At 45.0% G+C, this 17,070-nt stretch overlaps 1 protein-coding gene across 1 annotated transcript; it reads right to left on the bottom strand.

Moving 5' to 3' along the window:
• Positions 1–463: 463 nt before the first annotated feature.
• LOC149301607 (uncharacterized) lies at positions 464–9,618 on the bottom strand. Its single transcript, XM_089484254.1, has 2 exons — positions 9,372–9,618; positions 464–2,441 (listed from the first exon to the last, which is right to left on the bottom strand). Exons 1-2 carry the CDS (start codon positions 9,616–9,618, stop codon positions 1,036–1,038), a joined length of 1,653 nt encoding a protein of 550 aa, XP_089340380.1. The 3' UTR covers positions 464–1,035.
• Positions 9,619–17,070: the final 7,452 nt, after the last annotated feature.

Below are 17,070 nucleotides of genomic sequence, written 5' to 3'. Positions count from 1 at the left end.
ACCGTTACTACTTCGTCCATCTCTCTCCCCCCTCAGCTCCCAACTCCCTCCCCTCTATGCTGCATTCCAACTCTCTGAGAGAGAGATCTCCAAGGCCACTAAGATAAGACCCAGCTGGCACCCCTCAGCTCCTACATGCTCTAACTAAACTAGCCCCAGCAAAAGCAACCCCCACCATCCCCACCAACAGAATATAAAGCATATATCTGGTAGAATACAACTAGGATTCTAACACCTCCTTTCTTCCTTTGAGGAGACTGCAATGGAGCCCAAGGTACAGAGCTGGACTCAGGAGGGAAAGGCAGAAAGGAAGGCTCTACTTTGGACATCAAGCTCTGTGTATCCTGTATGTTTGTGTGTGTGTGTGTGTGTGTGTGTGTGTGTGTGTTTGCCTCTGCTGTTCTTATGGCTGGGAATGGAGCTGAGGACTGAGGAGAGAAGAAAGGGTCATTTTCGCCCAAATTCGGAATTTCTGTGCATCAAAGAGTCCAATGTGTTGAAATAGCAAAGAACTTTATTGAGAACACAGAGTCAGAAATTCAGTGTTTCAGACAGAAGTGCCCACTCCAAGAGAAACAATACATTAAAACCCAAAACCTAAAACTCCACCCTCTTCCAAACCTAGCCCCCACCTTCAGTTCCCACAGTCTATGCCCCACAGGAAACAAGGTCCCTTTGTCATCCCCAGAAACTAGCCACCTTTCAGTTAATACCAGCATACAACTTTCTTCAGCCAACATCCCACACATTGCAAAAGTTATCATCCCTATAACTATTAAGCCAGTTGTAAAATTATCCCAGACCCCCCATCTAGCTAATTTATAAAACGACCCATAATCCCCAGCCAAATTTAGAACCTAAAGCAACTATCTATACTATTAGCAATTAAAACCTAAACTTAACAAAATACAACTTTAAAACATAAACAGACATACGGACAGACAAACCTTACAAACAAATCAAAAGGGCTTTTCTTAGCACCACTGAAACAAAAATATTTTTCTTAATTTCCTTTTTGACAAAAATAATGTTAGTTTACTGCTGAGATTTGTGTGGCTTCTCTCCGGTGTGGACTCTCTGATGTTTCACTAGGTTTGACCTCTGAGAAAAACATTTCCCACAATGCTGGCATTCGTATGGTTTCTCTCCTGTGTGAACTCTCTGATGTGTCACTAGGTCTGACTTCTGAGAGAAACATTTCCCACAATGCTGGCATTTGCATGGCTTCTCTCCTGTGTGAACTCTCCAATGTATTGCTAGGTGTGGCTTCTGAGAAAAACATTTCCCACAATGCTGGCATTCGTATGGTTTCTCTCCTGTGTGAACTCTCTGATGTGTCACTAGGTCTGACTTCTGAGTGAAACATTTCCCACAATGCTGGCATTTGCATGGCTTCTCTCCTGTGTGAACTCTCCAATGTATTGCTAGGTGTGGCTTCTGAGAAAAACATTTCCCACAATGCTGGCATTTGTATGGCTTCTCTCCTGTGTGGACTCTCTGATGTGTCACTAGGATTGACTTCCGAGAAAAACATTTCCCACAATGCTGGCATTTGCATGGCTTCTCTCCTGTGTGGACTCTCTGATGTGTCACTAGGTCTGACTTCTGAGAGAAACATTTCCCACAATGCTGGCATTTGTATGGCTTCTCTCCTGTGTGGATTCTCTGATGTGTCACTAGGATTGACTTCTGAGAAAAACATTTCCCACAATGCTGGCATTTGCATGGCTTCTCTCCTGTGTGGACTCTCTGATGTGTCACTAGGTCTGACTTCTGAGTGAAACATTTCCCACAATGCTGGCATTTGTATGGCTTCTCTCCTGTGTGGACTCTCTGATGTGTCACTAGGATTGACTTCTGAGAAAAACATTTCCCACAATGCTGGCATTTGCATGGCTTCTCTCCTGTGTGGACTCTCTGATGTGTCACTAGGATTGACTTCCGAGAAAAACATTTCCCACAATGCTGGCATTTGCATGGCTTCTCTCCTGTGTGGACTCTCTGATGTGTCACTAGGTCTGACTTCTGAGAGAAACATTTCCCACAATGCTGGCATTTGTATGGCTTCTCTCCTGTGTGGATTCTCCGATGCATGACAAGGACTGAGTTGGAGGCAAAACATTTCCCACATTGCTGGCATTTGTATGGCTTCTCTCCAGTGTGACCTTTCTGATGTGTCACTATGTTTGACTTCATTGAAAAACATTTCCCACAATGCTGGCATTTGTATGGCTTCTCTCCAGTGTGTCCTTTCTGATGTGTCATTAGGTATGACTTCGAAGAAAAACATTTCCCACAATGCTGGCATTTGTATGGCTTCTCTCCGGTGTGGACTCTCTGATGCACGACAAGGATAGACTTGTAAGCCAAACGTTTGCCACAATGCTGGCATTTATGTGACTTCTTTCCTCTGTGGACTCTCTCTTGACTCAAATATTCTTCTGCAAAGAAGGACAATGATAGATAAGATTGAAAATCAGAGTTAAGAGAGCCCTCATTAAACCCTCCTTATTTGAGATTAAATTAATAAAGTTGCTTTGAATAACCCAAGCGTGACCCTGCTGCTTATGCCCGTAAATCCATGGAGCGATTGTATCCTTACTCATAGGAGCTAGCAAAGAATGGGGACTGCCTTGAGGGAACCAGTGGAAGCAGATAGTCAAGGACTGTTGAAACAATATTCCGTTAAACATTTGCAAAAATACTTTGATTGACAGGTGGCATCATATCCTGTGAGATTGCCATAAAGTATTGAGTCAGAGCACAAGGCATGATGCAAGCTAACTGCAGAGGTCACTTCATGCTCTTTGGCACCAGGATATGACTCCCAACCAATACAGTATACAGCTCACATGCAGATTGGTGTGGATTGGATTGGAGTTGTGTGTACGAGAGATGGTGAAGCTGAAGGAACTCGGAGAGGAGAGGTTGCAAATATTTGTATTATTTTGTAACTCAAGAGAGATAGATTTTTAGTGTAAAAAGTGGTCAGTGCATTGCCAATATTTATATCTGGATATTTGCCTCTGTACTCTGCTATGTTATTGTTGAGCTGCATCTGGGAGAGTCACCCTCAGATTGTGCTGTATATTGGCTTGTGAACACGATAGGAATTCAGAGCCAAGAAGGACTGAGAGCCAGTGTGCTAATCATTTTTGTCTGATTTATTTGCTCCAAGCACCCATTGCATTCAATTTGGTTTCAGACCATTCTTCCTCCCAGGACACATCCTAAAGCGATTTAAACCCTTTTGGACACTCGGTTTCTGCCCACAAGCAACAATTACAGCATAAATATCTGCCCTGACTGGCTGTTCTTTGACTTCAGTCCAATTACAGACAGACAGACAGTTGGTTTACATGGCTAAGCACCTCAATGCAGTCGCCAACCCCATTTGTTGCATGAGCTCCTGACTTCTCTTCCCATTTCGAACCCTCAGCAATTGGAATCAAGATCCACCTAGGTACAGTATTACCATTATGAAAGTCTTACATCTCTTGACCACTTCCACCCGTTATCTAGTTCTTGTGCGTGTGTGTGTGTGAACGTGTGTGTGTGTGTGTGTGTGTGTGTGTGTATTATGCTTTTCCCCTGAATAAAAAATAAAAAAAACTATTTCAAATGCCTTTGGAGTTCTGGGTGCTTCCAGGCCTGGTATAGTTAAGCTGAATCCCGATGTCGCTCTTGCCCCAACCAAACTTTATCTCTCCTTTCAGCTAAGTAACAAATTCCCCTAAAAGCATAGCACTTGAGGGTGTCCTCCCCAGACTCCAGCATTCTGGGTAACAAAGGGCCTCTTGAACCAACCATGGAACTAAGCAAGCTCAGGTAGGAAAAGAAACATTAGAGAACATTGCCATTGTTCTCTAAGCCATTGCAGGGCCAACAGAGGGATTTTACCCAAGAAGTCTCTCCAGAGTCTCAAAAGGCTTGAAGAGGGGCCAAAAAAGCCAGGAATCTTGGTCAGGGATGGGCTGAGGAGCATTTGGAGTCAAAAAGCATTTGTCTCCATGGTTCCTTCCCACAAAATCCTAGAATTGACAGTTTAGGATAGGATATTTAGAATCCTTAGAAAGTGGAGAGCAATAGTGACTTACTAAACTACAAACTCCAAGATTTCACAGAAAGCTGCTATGACAAACTATGTCTGAAAGGGATCTAGGAGTCCTGGTAGACCACAACTTGAACCTGGGTCAACAGTGTGATGCAGCAGCTAAAAAGGCCAATGTGATCCTAGGACACATAAATATGGGTATAGTGTTATGGCAGGGGTTGGACTGGATGACCCTTCTAGTTTCCTTCAACTCTATGATTCTATGGTATAGGTGAAGGGAAGTAATAGTGCAACTCTATTCTGCCTTGGTCAGGCCCTCACTTGGAATACTGTGTTCATTTCTGGTCACCACAATTCAAAAAGGATGTTGAGAAGCTGGAGTTTATCCAAAGGAGAGCAATAAAAATGGTGAAGGGTTTGGAAATCATCAAGCCCTATGAGGAATGGTTTGGGGATCTGGGAATGTTTAGCCTGGAGAAGAGAAGGTTAACAGTGGATAGCCCTGTTCAAATATTTGAAGAGATACTGAGGATGGAGCAAGCTTTCTTTCTGCTGCTCTAGAGCAAAGGACATAGAACAATGGAAGGAAGCCACAGGAAAAGAGGTTCCACCAAAACATTAGGAGGAACTTCCTGACAGTAAGTGCTATTCAACAGTGGAATATACTCCCTCAGAGCATGGTGGCATCTCATTATTGTTGTTGTTGTTATTAATTTCTAAAGTGCTCCTTCTTTGAAGGTCTTTAAAGGTCTTTGAAGGTCTTTAAACAAAGGCTAGCTGGCCATCTGCTGGTGATGCTTTCAATGTGTATTCCTGCATGGCAAGGGGTTGAACTACATGGTCCTTGTTATCTGTTTAAAGTCTTTGATTCTATAATTTTAAAGTGGAATCATAGTGCCATGATAATGCAGAATGAAAGGCCCCTCAGTCTTCATAGTAAGGGCAATGAATTCAGCTTCCTTACCCACAGAGGCCACATTCTCGTAATTCTCCATCATCACATCCTTGTACATAAGTCTTTGCTTCTTTGTCAACAGCTTCCATTCCTCCTCATTGAAATATACAGCCACATCCGCAAAGGTCACCTGCAATAGAAAATAGCCCTCATCCAGAGAATGACTAGTAAAAGGGGAGGGAGAAGCACATGATGCATCCCAAAAATTATTTGATCACCTCAGAATTTAGTCCAGGAAATAAACTTTAAATTCTGTTAGCAAGAAAAAAGCTACTGCCTTTGAGATCCAGTTTGTCTCAAATTCTTTCAATGTAATATACAATATAATTTAGGCCATGGCTGGGATATTAATGATGGATTAGGATACTGACTATCCCAACACGTATAGTACATTTAGCCTCCAAAGATTATAGTGCATTTAGACATCTGTTGCCAAATTTCAGAGGCAAATGTCATTTTTAAAAAGCAACAGCAGAAAGTGGTGAAGATAGACAAAGTTGTTTATGAAGAAGATCACACAAGTGGGAAAGGGCACAACAGTTTGTTTTTGCCTCAGACTCCTAGCAAGGGCAAGTCCCTGCCCCCTTCTTTCTTCTCCAACCCCCACTTTTGAGTTGATGGGCTGCAAACTCCTTGGCAATCATTATGCAGGAATTGAAATGAGTTGAAGAATTGGGAAAGTGGGAGGAGAAGAGAGAAACCAGGACATTTTAAAAGCCCTTGAAATATTGGGATGACAGAGGATTAACCAGGACTGTCTCTGCCAAACTCAGACAGTACTTTATTTGCTTCCTTTCATAAACTGGCCCAGCAGTGACCCAGATGAAACTAATAGAATAGTGACTCACCAAAGAGTTGATATACTTCGGCAGCCTCCTTCTCTTGGAGCCCAACTCCCTCCGGTTGGCCTCTGTGTTGGCCATCAGGTGGGCAGGGGTCCTTGTGGTCTTGCACTTGGGTCACTTCCAGAAAGAGAGGCCCCAAAGCCGTGTACAAGGAGTCCGAGATGTAGGTCCTGAGAAAAGGGCCCAGGGTTAGGATTGGCTTGGCAAGAAACCCTGCAGCACTCAAAGAGACAGAGAACAGCATTCTGCTGGTGACACACGCAGAAGACATATGCCTCTTACTTAGTCCTGATCAGAGTAGAAATCAAAATGGGTAGACTCAATGCATGAGGGAGGAGCATCAGCCTTAGGTCACAATGGGCCAGTCTCAATCCTTTAGGTAAAGAGCACCAGCCTCAACTCATAGTAGTCCTATCTAAATCTTTAAGGCAAGGAGCTTGAATCTGAGATCACAATGGGCCAGTCTCAGTCTTCAAGAAAGGAACATCAGCCTGATGTCACAATAGTCCCATCTTAATCTAGATTGCCATCTACTGGGGATGCTTTGATTTGGATTTCCTGCATGGCAGGGGGGTTGGACTCTTCCAACTCTATGATTCTATGATTCTAATCCTTCAGGCAAGAATCAGACTGAGATCACAATGGGACACTATCAATGCTTCAGGTAAGGAGCATCAGACTGAAGTCACAATGAGACACTATCAATGCTTCAGGTAAGGAGCATCAGACTGAGGTCACAATGGGACAGTATCAATGCTTCAGGTAAGGAGCATCAGACTGAAGTCACAATGGGACACTATCAATGCTTCAGGTAAGGAGCATCACACTGAGGTCACAACGGGCCAGTCTCAAAATGGCCTTTGGACCACAAAATGGCTGCCAGAACACAAAATGGCCACCTCAACCTTAGCGCTTAACAGTCGGCAGTTTGAGGCCTTCAGGAAACCCATAATGGAAGATGTATGGTCCCTAAAGTCAGAAGTGACCCCAAACAGGATTTCCGAACCTTAACAATACCTAAAGGTTTTCCTGATGCTCTAATATAGAGACTCCCTGAGATAGTCAGTATTCGCAAGCAAAGGAGGGCCAAGAGAGCCCTGGAGAGCCTTGCCTTTGGTGGCTCTGGATCTCTGGTGCCCAACAAACTACAATCCCAGGATTCCACAGAATGGAGCCAGGAGAGTTAAAGCTGTTTCGAACTGGATTATTTCTGCAGTGCAGATACAGCCTGAGTCAGTTGTAAAAGGGCGGAAGCACCCAAGTCTTGTTTTTACCTTCCTAATAATGGTTTTCCTTTAAAAGAAATAAGCAGTTTACTTTTCTGTCTAATTCTTATTTTTGTTGTTCTTCTTTGTTTCTATGTTTATTTGGTCATAATATGAGATGTTCTGGTCTGCCTCCTTCCTTCTTCCCTGAAAATCTATTAATAAGGAAACTGGGGAGACTTTTAAAACCTCCCAAAGGAGCTCCTTTTCGCCTTTTTTGGGGGAGAAGCCTCCTCTTAGAAGCCAAAGCCCAATGTTTGTGAAGAAGAAGAATAAGGCTTCTATTAAAACTCTCCTCCTCATTTCTGACCCCTTTTGAAACCCATCATCCCAAGAAGGAGCAGAGCTGTGTAATAAGAAAACCCTCTCAGAAAAGACACACAAAGAGACACACTTCCTTCCTTTTGGCCCAAGGAGCCTGGCCTCCTTCTGACTCTGGAGCCTCAGGAGAGAAAGAGAAGCCTCTGTTCAACTGAGACTCAGAGAAGGTTCTGGAACAATATTCCCCACAGTCACAAGCAGCACAAAATGGCCACCAGAACACAAAATGGCTGCCTCTGTCTCAGCGCTTGGCAGATGGCAGTTTGAGGCCTTTAGGGAACCCAAAATGGAGGATGAAAGGGCCCCAAAGTCAGAAGGGTCCTCAAACAGGATTTCCAAACCTTAATAACACCTAAAATGCCAAACCAAAAGAACATTCCCGGAGTCCCATAGCACTGAGCCATGGCCATTACAGTGGAGCAAAGCAAGAATGCCCAGCGATGGCGACATTAAGGGTCATTAAGGTCTGGCAGCAGCTCCATCTTCCCCACCCCCACTCCCACCCTGATATCATCATCATCTTCTTCTTCTTCTTTGCTACAGGATGAGAGCCACTATTAAAAGCAATGAAATCCCCTTTGGGGAGTCCCAGTCTCCCACCTTCAGAGAGAGTGGCTCATGCCTAGAAGGACTGCAGGGCCTCCATCCTCCCAACCTTAATAGCAGTGGCCAAAGAAAAGCAGCAGCAGCAGTAGACCAAGCCAGGCCCAGCCAGACCTCAGGGCAGCAGTGAAGCCTAGTAGTTCCAGGCCTTCTCTCTCTGCTACCACTCCACTCCCCTCTCTCTTTCCTTCTTTCCTGTCTGTCTCCTTCTCCCTCTAAAACTCTGCTGCCCTCTCCTCTCCTCTCCTCTCCTCTCCTCTCCTCTCCTCTCCTCTCCCTCCTTCCTTCCTTCCTTTCTCTTTCTCTTTCTTTCTCTCTCCTCCGCGCGCAGAACTAAATAGAGAAGCAGAGGCTCCTCCCCTTCTTGAGGCTGGCCAATAGGGGCAGAGCAGCTGGAAGACCCCACCCACTGCCCCAGACTCACATTTTGTTTTCTGGCGGCCATTTTGTTTTCTGGCAGCCATTTTGTGTGCTGCTTGTGACTTTTGGGAATAATGTTCCAGAACCTTCTCTGAGGACTCCTCAGTTGAACAGAGGCCTCTCTTTCTCTCCTGAGGCTCCAGAGTCAGAAGGAGGCCAGGCTCCTTGGGCCAAAAGGAAGGAAGTGTGTCTCTTTGTGTGTCTTTTGTGTCTCTTTTCTGAGAGGGTTTTCTGACACAGCTCTGCTCTTTCTGGGGAACATGGGTTTTAAAAGGGATCAGAAATGGAGAGGATAGGTTTAATACAAGCCTTATCCTTCTTCTTCACAAACATTGGGCTTTGGCTTCTCAGAGGATTCTTGAGCCCCCAAAAAGGCCAAAAGTAGCTCCTTTGGGAGGTTTTCAAAGTCTCCCCAGTTTTCTTATTAAGAGATTTTTACTCATGAAGGAAGCTGACAAACCAGACCATCTCATTTTACCAAGAATGAATCAAACAAACAACAACAAAAATAAGGATTAGACAGAAAAACGAAATGCTTAGTTTTTGAAAGTAAAACCATTATTAAGAGGGGAAAAACCAGACTTGGGTGCTTCAACCCTTTTACAACCAGCTCAGGCTGTATCTGTACTGCAGAAATGTTCCAGTTCGAAACTGTGTTAACTCTCCTGGCTCCATCCTGGGGAATCCTGGGATTTCTAGTTTGTTGTGGCACCAGAGATACAGAGCCACCCCAAGGCAAGGCTCTCCAGGGCTCTCTTGGCCCTCCTTTGCTTGCGAATACAGTGGGCCCCTGGTATACGCAGGGGATCCATTCCGGACCTCCCCCACACATATACCAAAATCTGCGTATGCTCAAGTCCATGCGCGCTGACATTGGGGACAAAAGTCCCTCTCCTCCCCTCCCCAACTTTTTCCTTCCTTGCCGCCACGGTCGGTGGAAAGGTTGCTTTGGGCTGTTGGAGGCCACGAGGCCTCCAGACCACCATCCGGCCCTTCTGTGGAGGTGGCAGTGATTGCGGTGGTGGCAGCGAAGAGGAAGCGGAAGAGCAGCGCCAGAGACCTCCACTCTACCTCGGCCTGCAAGCCCCTGCTGCCGCCACTGCGGAAGGGCCGGGTGGTGACCCGGAGGCCTCTTGGCCTCCAACAGCCCCACATGGCCCTTGCGCCATGGCGGTGGTGGAAAGGAGGCCGAGGAGGCCTGTGGCACTGCTCCTCAGCCTCCTCTCCACTGCTAGCACACTGCCGGGGGAAAGGCCTCTTGGCCTCCAGGAGCAACACCCGGCCTTTCCCCTGGCCTTGGCAATGAGGAGGCCGAGGTGGTGGAGCAGCAACACCAGAGGCCTCCTTAGCCTCCTCGCCGGCACCGTCGGCACAAAAGGGCCAGGTTCGCATGTTGGAGGCCAAGAAGCCTCCAGCCCGGCACCCGGCCCTTGCACAGAGGCAGAGGCAGCGGCGGAGAGGAGTCTGAGGCTTGGCCTCCTCGCGGCCACAGCTCCACTGCCGCTGCCAACGCGAAAGGGCCAGGTGCAGCCAGGAGGCCTCTTGTCTAGCTTGTTTCATGTTTTTGTTTTATATACTGTTTAATGTGGTTAACTATTCTTAAGAGACATATCTATGAGATTCTATGATATGGGGTGCACTATAAACCTTTTAATAAATGAACAGGTATTGCAATCCTATACACTCTTACCTCGGGATACGAATGCGCCGGGATACGAAATTTTCGGGTTACGAAAAAAATAAAAAATAAAAAATATTTCCGGGTTACGAAGGTTATTCCGGGTTACGAATAACCTTTTGGTGCTTTTCGGCGCTATTTCGCACCAAATCGCGGCTTCTCTCCATTAGCGCCTATGGCTTTCTCGGCTTACGAAGACTTCCGGGTTACGAAAATGGCGGCGGAACGGATTAATTTCGTAACCCGAGGTAAGAGTGTATATACATATTATCAGACATAACTCCAGAGAATGTCATCCTTTTGGATGCCACAAGGTTCCCCTCATTGTTCAGTGCAAGAAGCAACACTTCAGCTGCCTTCTAGAAGATAAAGCAAAAAGGCTTCCAAAAGAACTGAAGCCTTGGGCAAGTCTAACTCTCTCAGCCTCAGAGGATGGCCATGGGAAACCCACTCTGAAGGAACCTAGAATCATAGAGTTGGAAGAGACAGCAAGGGCCATCCAGTCCAACCCCTTGCCATGCAGGAAATCCAAATCAAAGCATCCCGACAGATGGCCATCCAGCCTCCGTTTGATGACCTCCAAGGAGGGAGACTCCACTACACTCTGAGGAACTATGTTCCACTGTCAAACAGCCCTTACTGTCAGGAAGTTCCTCCTAATGTTGAGGTGGAATCTCTTTTCCTGCAGCTTGCATCCATTACTCTGGGTCATCGTCTCTGGAGCAGCAGAAAACAAGATTGTTCCCTCCTCAATATGACATCCCTTCAAATATTTAAACAGGGCTATCATATCACCTCTTAACCTGCCAAGAAAACCCCTTCAGAGACTCCCATAATGTCACCATAAGACCTGGAAACAACTGGGAGGCAGACCCCAAGAACAACATTGGGAAATAGGTGCAAGCCTTGCCTTGGGAAAGTGTAATGACTGGGCTCCAGTCAATGGAGGTCTTCTTCAGGCAGAAAAGGGAGGTTTATGCAAATGCAGAATGACATCACTGCTACGGAAGGCCCACTTGACCAATCAGAGAGCAAGATGAAGGTTCTTCTGGAAGCTTCCGTGAGAAGGAGATATAAGGCCTGAGAGACCAAGAGACAGTTGGGGGAATTGTGTCGGTTGGAGATCGAGAGAGAGAGAGTTAAAGAGCGGATCTTGGAAGTTAGTCTTAGAATTGGATGTTTAGGTCTATTTAATATTTTATAGGTTGTATGAATTGAATATTATATACTTACAAATATTGTACCTGCAAGACTCTTAATACCTTGTAGGACTTATATTTTAGTTATATTTTGTTATTTATATTAAATATCTCCTTGGAGTATCTACTAGACGCTCCTTTTACACGTGTTTTGGCTCAGTTGATGCTTGGGAAGATCAGCAAAGAAGTAGAAATAAGGTTCCTTAACTGGGCCTAGTGTAGGTTAAGGGAAACCCTTTTATAATTCACTGGATGATGGCAGCATGATTTCAGGAATTTAATGGTCTCCTGGGCTAAGAGCCATAATGTCTAAATGTCTAATTAACAATTTGTAATCCACTCTGATAGCCTTTTGGCTGAAGAGAGGGGTATAAAACTATTATTATTATTATTATTATTATTATTATTATTATTATTATTATTACAGGGCCGTAGTTCGGCTGCTTGGACCACCGGAGATCATCACAGTGAGTCAGTTGGAAAAGCCCATCTCACTCCAGAAAATAAAGGTACTTGAGGAGTTTGCACTCTGCGTCTTTCTGTAATAATAGCTACAAAACTATAATAGCATTTGGGACATTTAGTCTTTTATTAAAATATGGCAGATTTAAATGCTGCTTTAAAACCTCTTTCCATCTGCCAGCTTTGTGCTGGTTTTGGGGGGAAATGAGAAAGTGTTGGGAGGGGGGGACTGCCAACAGAATTAGGAGATGCATTGCAGGCTATGGATAGTTTGCGGCCAAGAAAGGTCCAAAACACATGGCAGCAATAGTCCAGTTTGAGAGCGTTTTAACTGCCCTGGCCCAGTGCTAGGGAATCCTGGGAATTGGAGTTCATTATGGCCCCAGAGCGCTCTGAGAGAGAAAGTTGAATGTCTCACAAAACTACATTTCCCAGAATTCCCTAGCACTGAGCCAGGGCAGTTAAAGGGGTCTCAGATTGGCTTATTGCTGCAGTGTGTTTTGGACTTAGGTGACCCATTGCAAATCACACTCTCTCAGCCTCAGAGGATGGCAATTGCAACCCCTCTCTGAAGAAACCTGCCAAGGAAACACCATGATAAAGATGCCTTGGGGTCGCCATAAGTTGGAAACGACTTGAAGACACACATGAAGAACAGGAAAAGTCTGCAATTATTTCTCAGGTTGTACATGGGAATGGGAGGCAGTGTGGTGCAATGGTTTGAGTGTTGGGTTACAACTCTGGAGGCCAGGGTCCAGTGCCCCATTCCTCTATGAAACCAGCTGGGTCCCTTGGGCAAGAAGCCACACTCTCTCAGCCTCAGGGAAGGCAATGGCAAACCTCCTCTGAACAACTCTTGCCAAGAAAACCCCAGGAGAGGCTCCCCAGAAGTCGGCCATGACTTGGAGCCGCTCCACAAAAAACCACAAAGCGTCAAGAAAGAGCCAGCTTGGTTTAGTGGCTGGAGCATTAGCCCAGGGTTCGAATGCCCTCTTTGCCATGGAAACCCACTGAGTGACCTTAGGCAAGTCACACTGTCTCAGCCTCAGAGGCAGGCACTTCCAAAACCACTTTTGGACAAATCTTGAGAAGAAAAGCCTGCAAAGGGCTTCCTTTACGATTGCCATTAAGTCAGAAACAACTTGGAGGCACACAATGACAACAAGAGCAGTAACACCACTAACAGGGCTTTAATCACACCTCAAAACCCAGATATCGAGAAAGAAAGAAAGAAAGAAAGAAAGAAAGAAAGAAAGCTATTGACCATATGTCTGGTGAATAGGTTTTCCATAATTGTCCACTATTACCAGGGAGAAAATGTGGAACAAATTTGAGACCAAACTGTAGGACAACTGCAGGACAAAACTCAGCCCAAAATGGAGGACATTTAAGAAAAATGGAGGACCTTAAATGTCCTACATTTTGGGCTGAGTTTTGTCCTGCAGTTGGTCTCAAATTTCTCCTACATTTTGTCCCTGGAAATAGTGGACAATTATGGCAACCCTACTGGTGAAGAAGACATGGGATTTTTTTATACTTTGTGACAGAGACGTAGCCAAGCCGGGGAGGGGGGTCCAGGGGGTCCGGACCCACCCTTCACACTCCCTCCTCCTCCTCCTCCTCTTCCTCCCAGAGCAGGGCCTCCCTTCCTGCGGCTTCTTTCCCTCTCTTTCTCCCTCTTTCCCTCTCTTTCTGCTTCTCCTCCTCCTCTGCAGTTTTGGCAGAAAAAAAATTTCCATTCCTGCAGGAGAGGAGGAGCAGGAAGAGGAGGAAGAAGAAGAAGTGATGGAAGGAAGACAGGAAGGAAGGAAGGAAGGAAGGAAGGAAGGAAGGAACAACGATAGACAGGAAGGAAGGGAGGGAGGGAGGGAAGGAAGGGACTCTTTCACCCCATACCCACCCACCCTTCCTGTTCAGTCCACACTTTCCCTCTCTCTGGGGGAGATAAAGGGGCCCTCCCTCCCCAGTATTGGTGCCTTTTTTGAGGGAGGGAGGGTCAGGAGGGAGGGCAGGTAACATCGCCGTTCCCTCTGCCTTTCTCCTTCCTTGCTGGGTGGGCTCCTGGTGCCTCCAAAGCCAGGGATCATGGGGGAAGGATGGCTGCAGGGCAAAGAAGGCCCAGAGAAGACCAAACGGATTGCCAACATTTTGCAGGGTTTTTGGGGTGGGTGGGAAACGAGCACATAGACCCCTTTTGCAAGGCAGGACTGGGGGAAAGAGGGCCAGTTGAAGGCTGGAAGGGGGCAGGCTCTCCTAGTAAGAGGGCTCCAACCCGGGCAGAAATACAACAACAGCAACAATAACAATAATAATAATTGATGGTTGTGATGTTTGTATCCCACCTTTGTCCTCAGATTGGGACCCAAAACAGCGTTGGGCTATTTATTATTATGGCTCTTGATACTATCAGTCATGTTAACTGTGTGGTTATTATTATTATTGCTGCTGCTGTGTGTGTTCTGTGCCTTCAAGCCATTTTCTTAATTATGGCAATCCTATCGCGAGGTTTTCTTGGCAAGATTTCTTCAGAGGGAGGTTTGCCACTGCCTTCCCCTGAGGAGGCTGAGAGAGTGTGGCTTCTTCTTGCCCAAGGGACTCCATGGCTGCAGAGGAGGTTACATCTAATCTGCCTCCATTCATTTAGAGCCGGAAGGGACCCTCAAAGGCCATCTAATCCAGCCAGAATCTGCCATGTAATGACAGGGTCATTTCTGTAAAACAAATGGGGTCCTGCCATTGCCATCCTCAGAGGCCGAGAGCATAGGACTTGCTGTTATTTTACAAGACCTGAGGCTTTGTGACCTTGTTGTGTGTTTAGACTTATACGCCTCAAATCAATATAAACCACAACAAACCATTGAGGCTCTGAGACAAGTTTGTAAAGATACCTGTTTTTAGGTCTCTTCCTTGGGAATAGGACTAATATTTAAATGATTTTTCGTATTGCTTTTCATTTATCATGTTTTGTGCCTTTATATTGTCATTATTTTGTCATGTTTTAGGCGTCACTTATAAAAATAGGCTGTTAATATTGAAGGAGCTTTAACCTTATAAGAGGAATAAAGTGCCTGTATGTACATTCTGAGGAATGTCTCTGAGGCTTGTTGGCAACACTCAGCCAGATTGGGGAAGGAGTGAGGGCAGCAGAGCTGCTGAGAGGAGGAAGCCAGGGAGCAAGCCCTCTCTTCTCTTCCCCTCCTTCCCTTCACTCCAAGGGCAGACTTCTCCACTGACTCAAAGACTTTCTTTATGTCCCTTCCCCCAAAAGACAGCTCTCCTGACTCTCCTTCCCCTGAATGAACCTCAGGGCCCTTGGCAATGGGGCTGGAATGGAGCCCCCTCCCCCCCTCTTTCCCTTTCCTCAGGTGAACGCTGACCCTCTTTCTGTGTCTCTCAAAATGGTGGCACTTAGTCTGGACCCCCCCTTCCCAAAATCCTGGCTATTTTCCTCTTTATGATGGCTTTATGATATGTTTTTAACACATGATTTCCTCCTGAGGACACTCTGAGGGCTGCCATTGGCTGGAATCCCCTCCCTCCCACCATCCCTGGCCCTGATTGGCTGGAATCCCAGTCTCCTTCTGTCCCAGCGGCCATTTTGTGCTGCTTGTGACTTTGGGGAACAATGTTCCAGAACCTTGTCTGAGGCCTCAGTTGAACAGAGGCTTCTCTTTCTCTCCTGAGGCTCCAGAGAGAGAAGGAAGCCAGGCTCCTTGGGCCAAAAGGAAGGAAGTGTGTCTCTTTTCTGAGAGGGTTTTCTTATTACACAGCTCTGCTCCTCCTGGGGATCATGGGTTTTAAAAGGGATCAGAAATAGAAAGATAGTTCTAATACAAGCCTTCTTCTTATTCTTCACAAATATTGGGCTTTGGCTTCTAAGAGGAGGCTATTCCCCCAAAAAGGCCAAAAGTAGCTCCTTTGGGAGGTTTTAAAAGTCTCCCCAGTTTCCTTATTAAGAGATTTTCAGGGCAGAAGGAAGGAGGCAGACCAGACCTTCTCATATTATTACCAAATAAACATAGAAACAAACAAGAACAACAAAAATAAGGATTAGACAGAAAAGCAAACTGCTTCTTTCTTTTAAAGGAAAGCCATTATTAGGAAGGTAAAAACAAGACTTGGGTGCTTCTGCCTTTTTACAACTGACTCAGGCTGTATCTGCACTGCAGAAATAATCCAGTTCGAAACCGCTTTAACTCTCCTGGCTCCATCCTGTGGAATCCTGGGATTTGTAGTTCGTTGTGGCACCAGAGCTCTGTGGCAGAGAAGGCTAAGTGTCCAAAGGTACAATCCCAGGATTCCATAGCAGTGAGGGTTAAAGACAAACCTATTACTCGCATTTACCATCCGCTGCTTCCAAACTACCAGACTAACTTTTATTTCTATCTCATTTGTTTTTGAATTATCTGTTAATAAGTAAAAAGCAAATATATATTGTTCTACTTATCCTTATCCTTACAAATCATTTATTTTTCTCTTTCAGTCCTCGTTTAAATTGTAAAACAGTTGATACAAAATCGCTCTCATTGGATTAAACTAAACATCATTGGGCTTTTAACCTCCCAAGATACTTCTGTTTTACAGCTGTTATATTTCTTTGAACAAATTAAAACACTTCAACTTAAAATAGTCCTATCCCTAAAGTAGCATTTTCCCTCCATGCTTCTGGAGATATTCAATTATATTACACCAGTCTCCTTTATATAAATTTGATGCTCGTTTCTAATTCCTCTTGAGAGTTTGTCCATTTCCATCATGTCCAGAAGCTTAAATATCCAGTCTTGTTTTGAAAGTATTTCTTTAGTTTTCCATCTCTGAGCAAACACTATTCTTGCAGATGACAACATATAAAATAATATTTTACCATGTTTTTCCCCTATGGATTGTTCTATTATATTATGCAAAGAATTTCAGGTGAGAATTTAAAATATATAGTTACAACTTTCTTAATTTCAAAATAAATCAACTTCCAAAATTGTATCTCGTTCCCAGAATTCCAAAACATTTGATAGATTGAGCCCTGCTCCTTTTCACATTTCCAACACAATTCTTATACATTATGCTTATTCTCTCTGGTGTTAAATACCATCAAAAATGTTTTATAATAAGTCTCTTTGATGTTTTGGCTGCAAGTATAGTTCAATCTGTTTTTCCAAGTGTGTTCCCACTGGTTTAATTCAATTGCAAAACCAAAGTTTTGAGACCATCTGATCACATTTTCTTTAATAACTTCCTCTTATATACAGATTTTAAGAATATAGTTATAAA

The sequence above is a fragment of the Sceloporus occidentalis genome, unplaced genomic scaffold (assembly GCF_023333645.1).
Source record: "Sceloporus occidentalis isolate IW3139 unplaced genomic scaffold, rSceOcc1.0.p SCAF_21, whole genome shotgun sequence".
Classification (NCBI taxonomy): Eukaryota; Metazoa; Chordata; class Lepidosauria; order Squamata; family Phrynosomatidae; genus Sceloporus; species Sceloporus occidentalis.
This window is presented reverse-complemented; position numbering and strand designations above follow the sequence as displayed.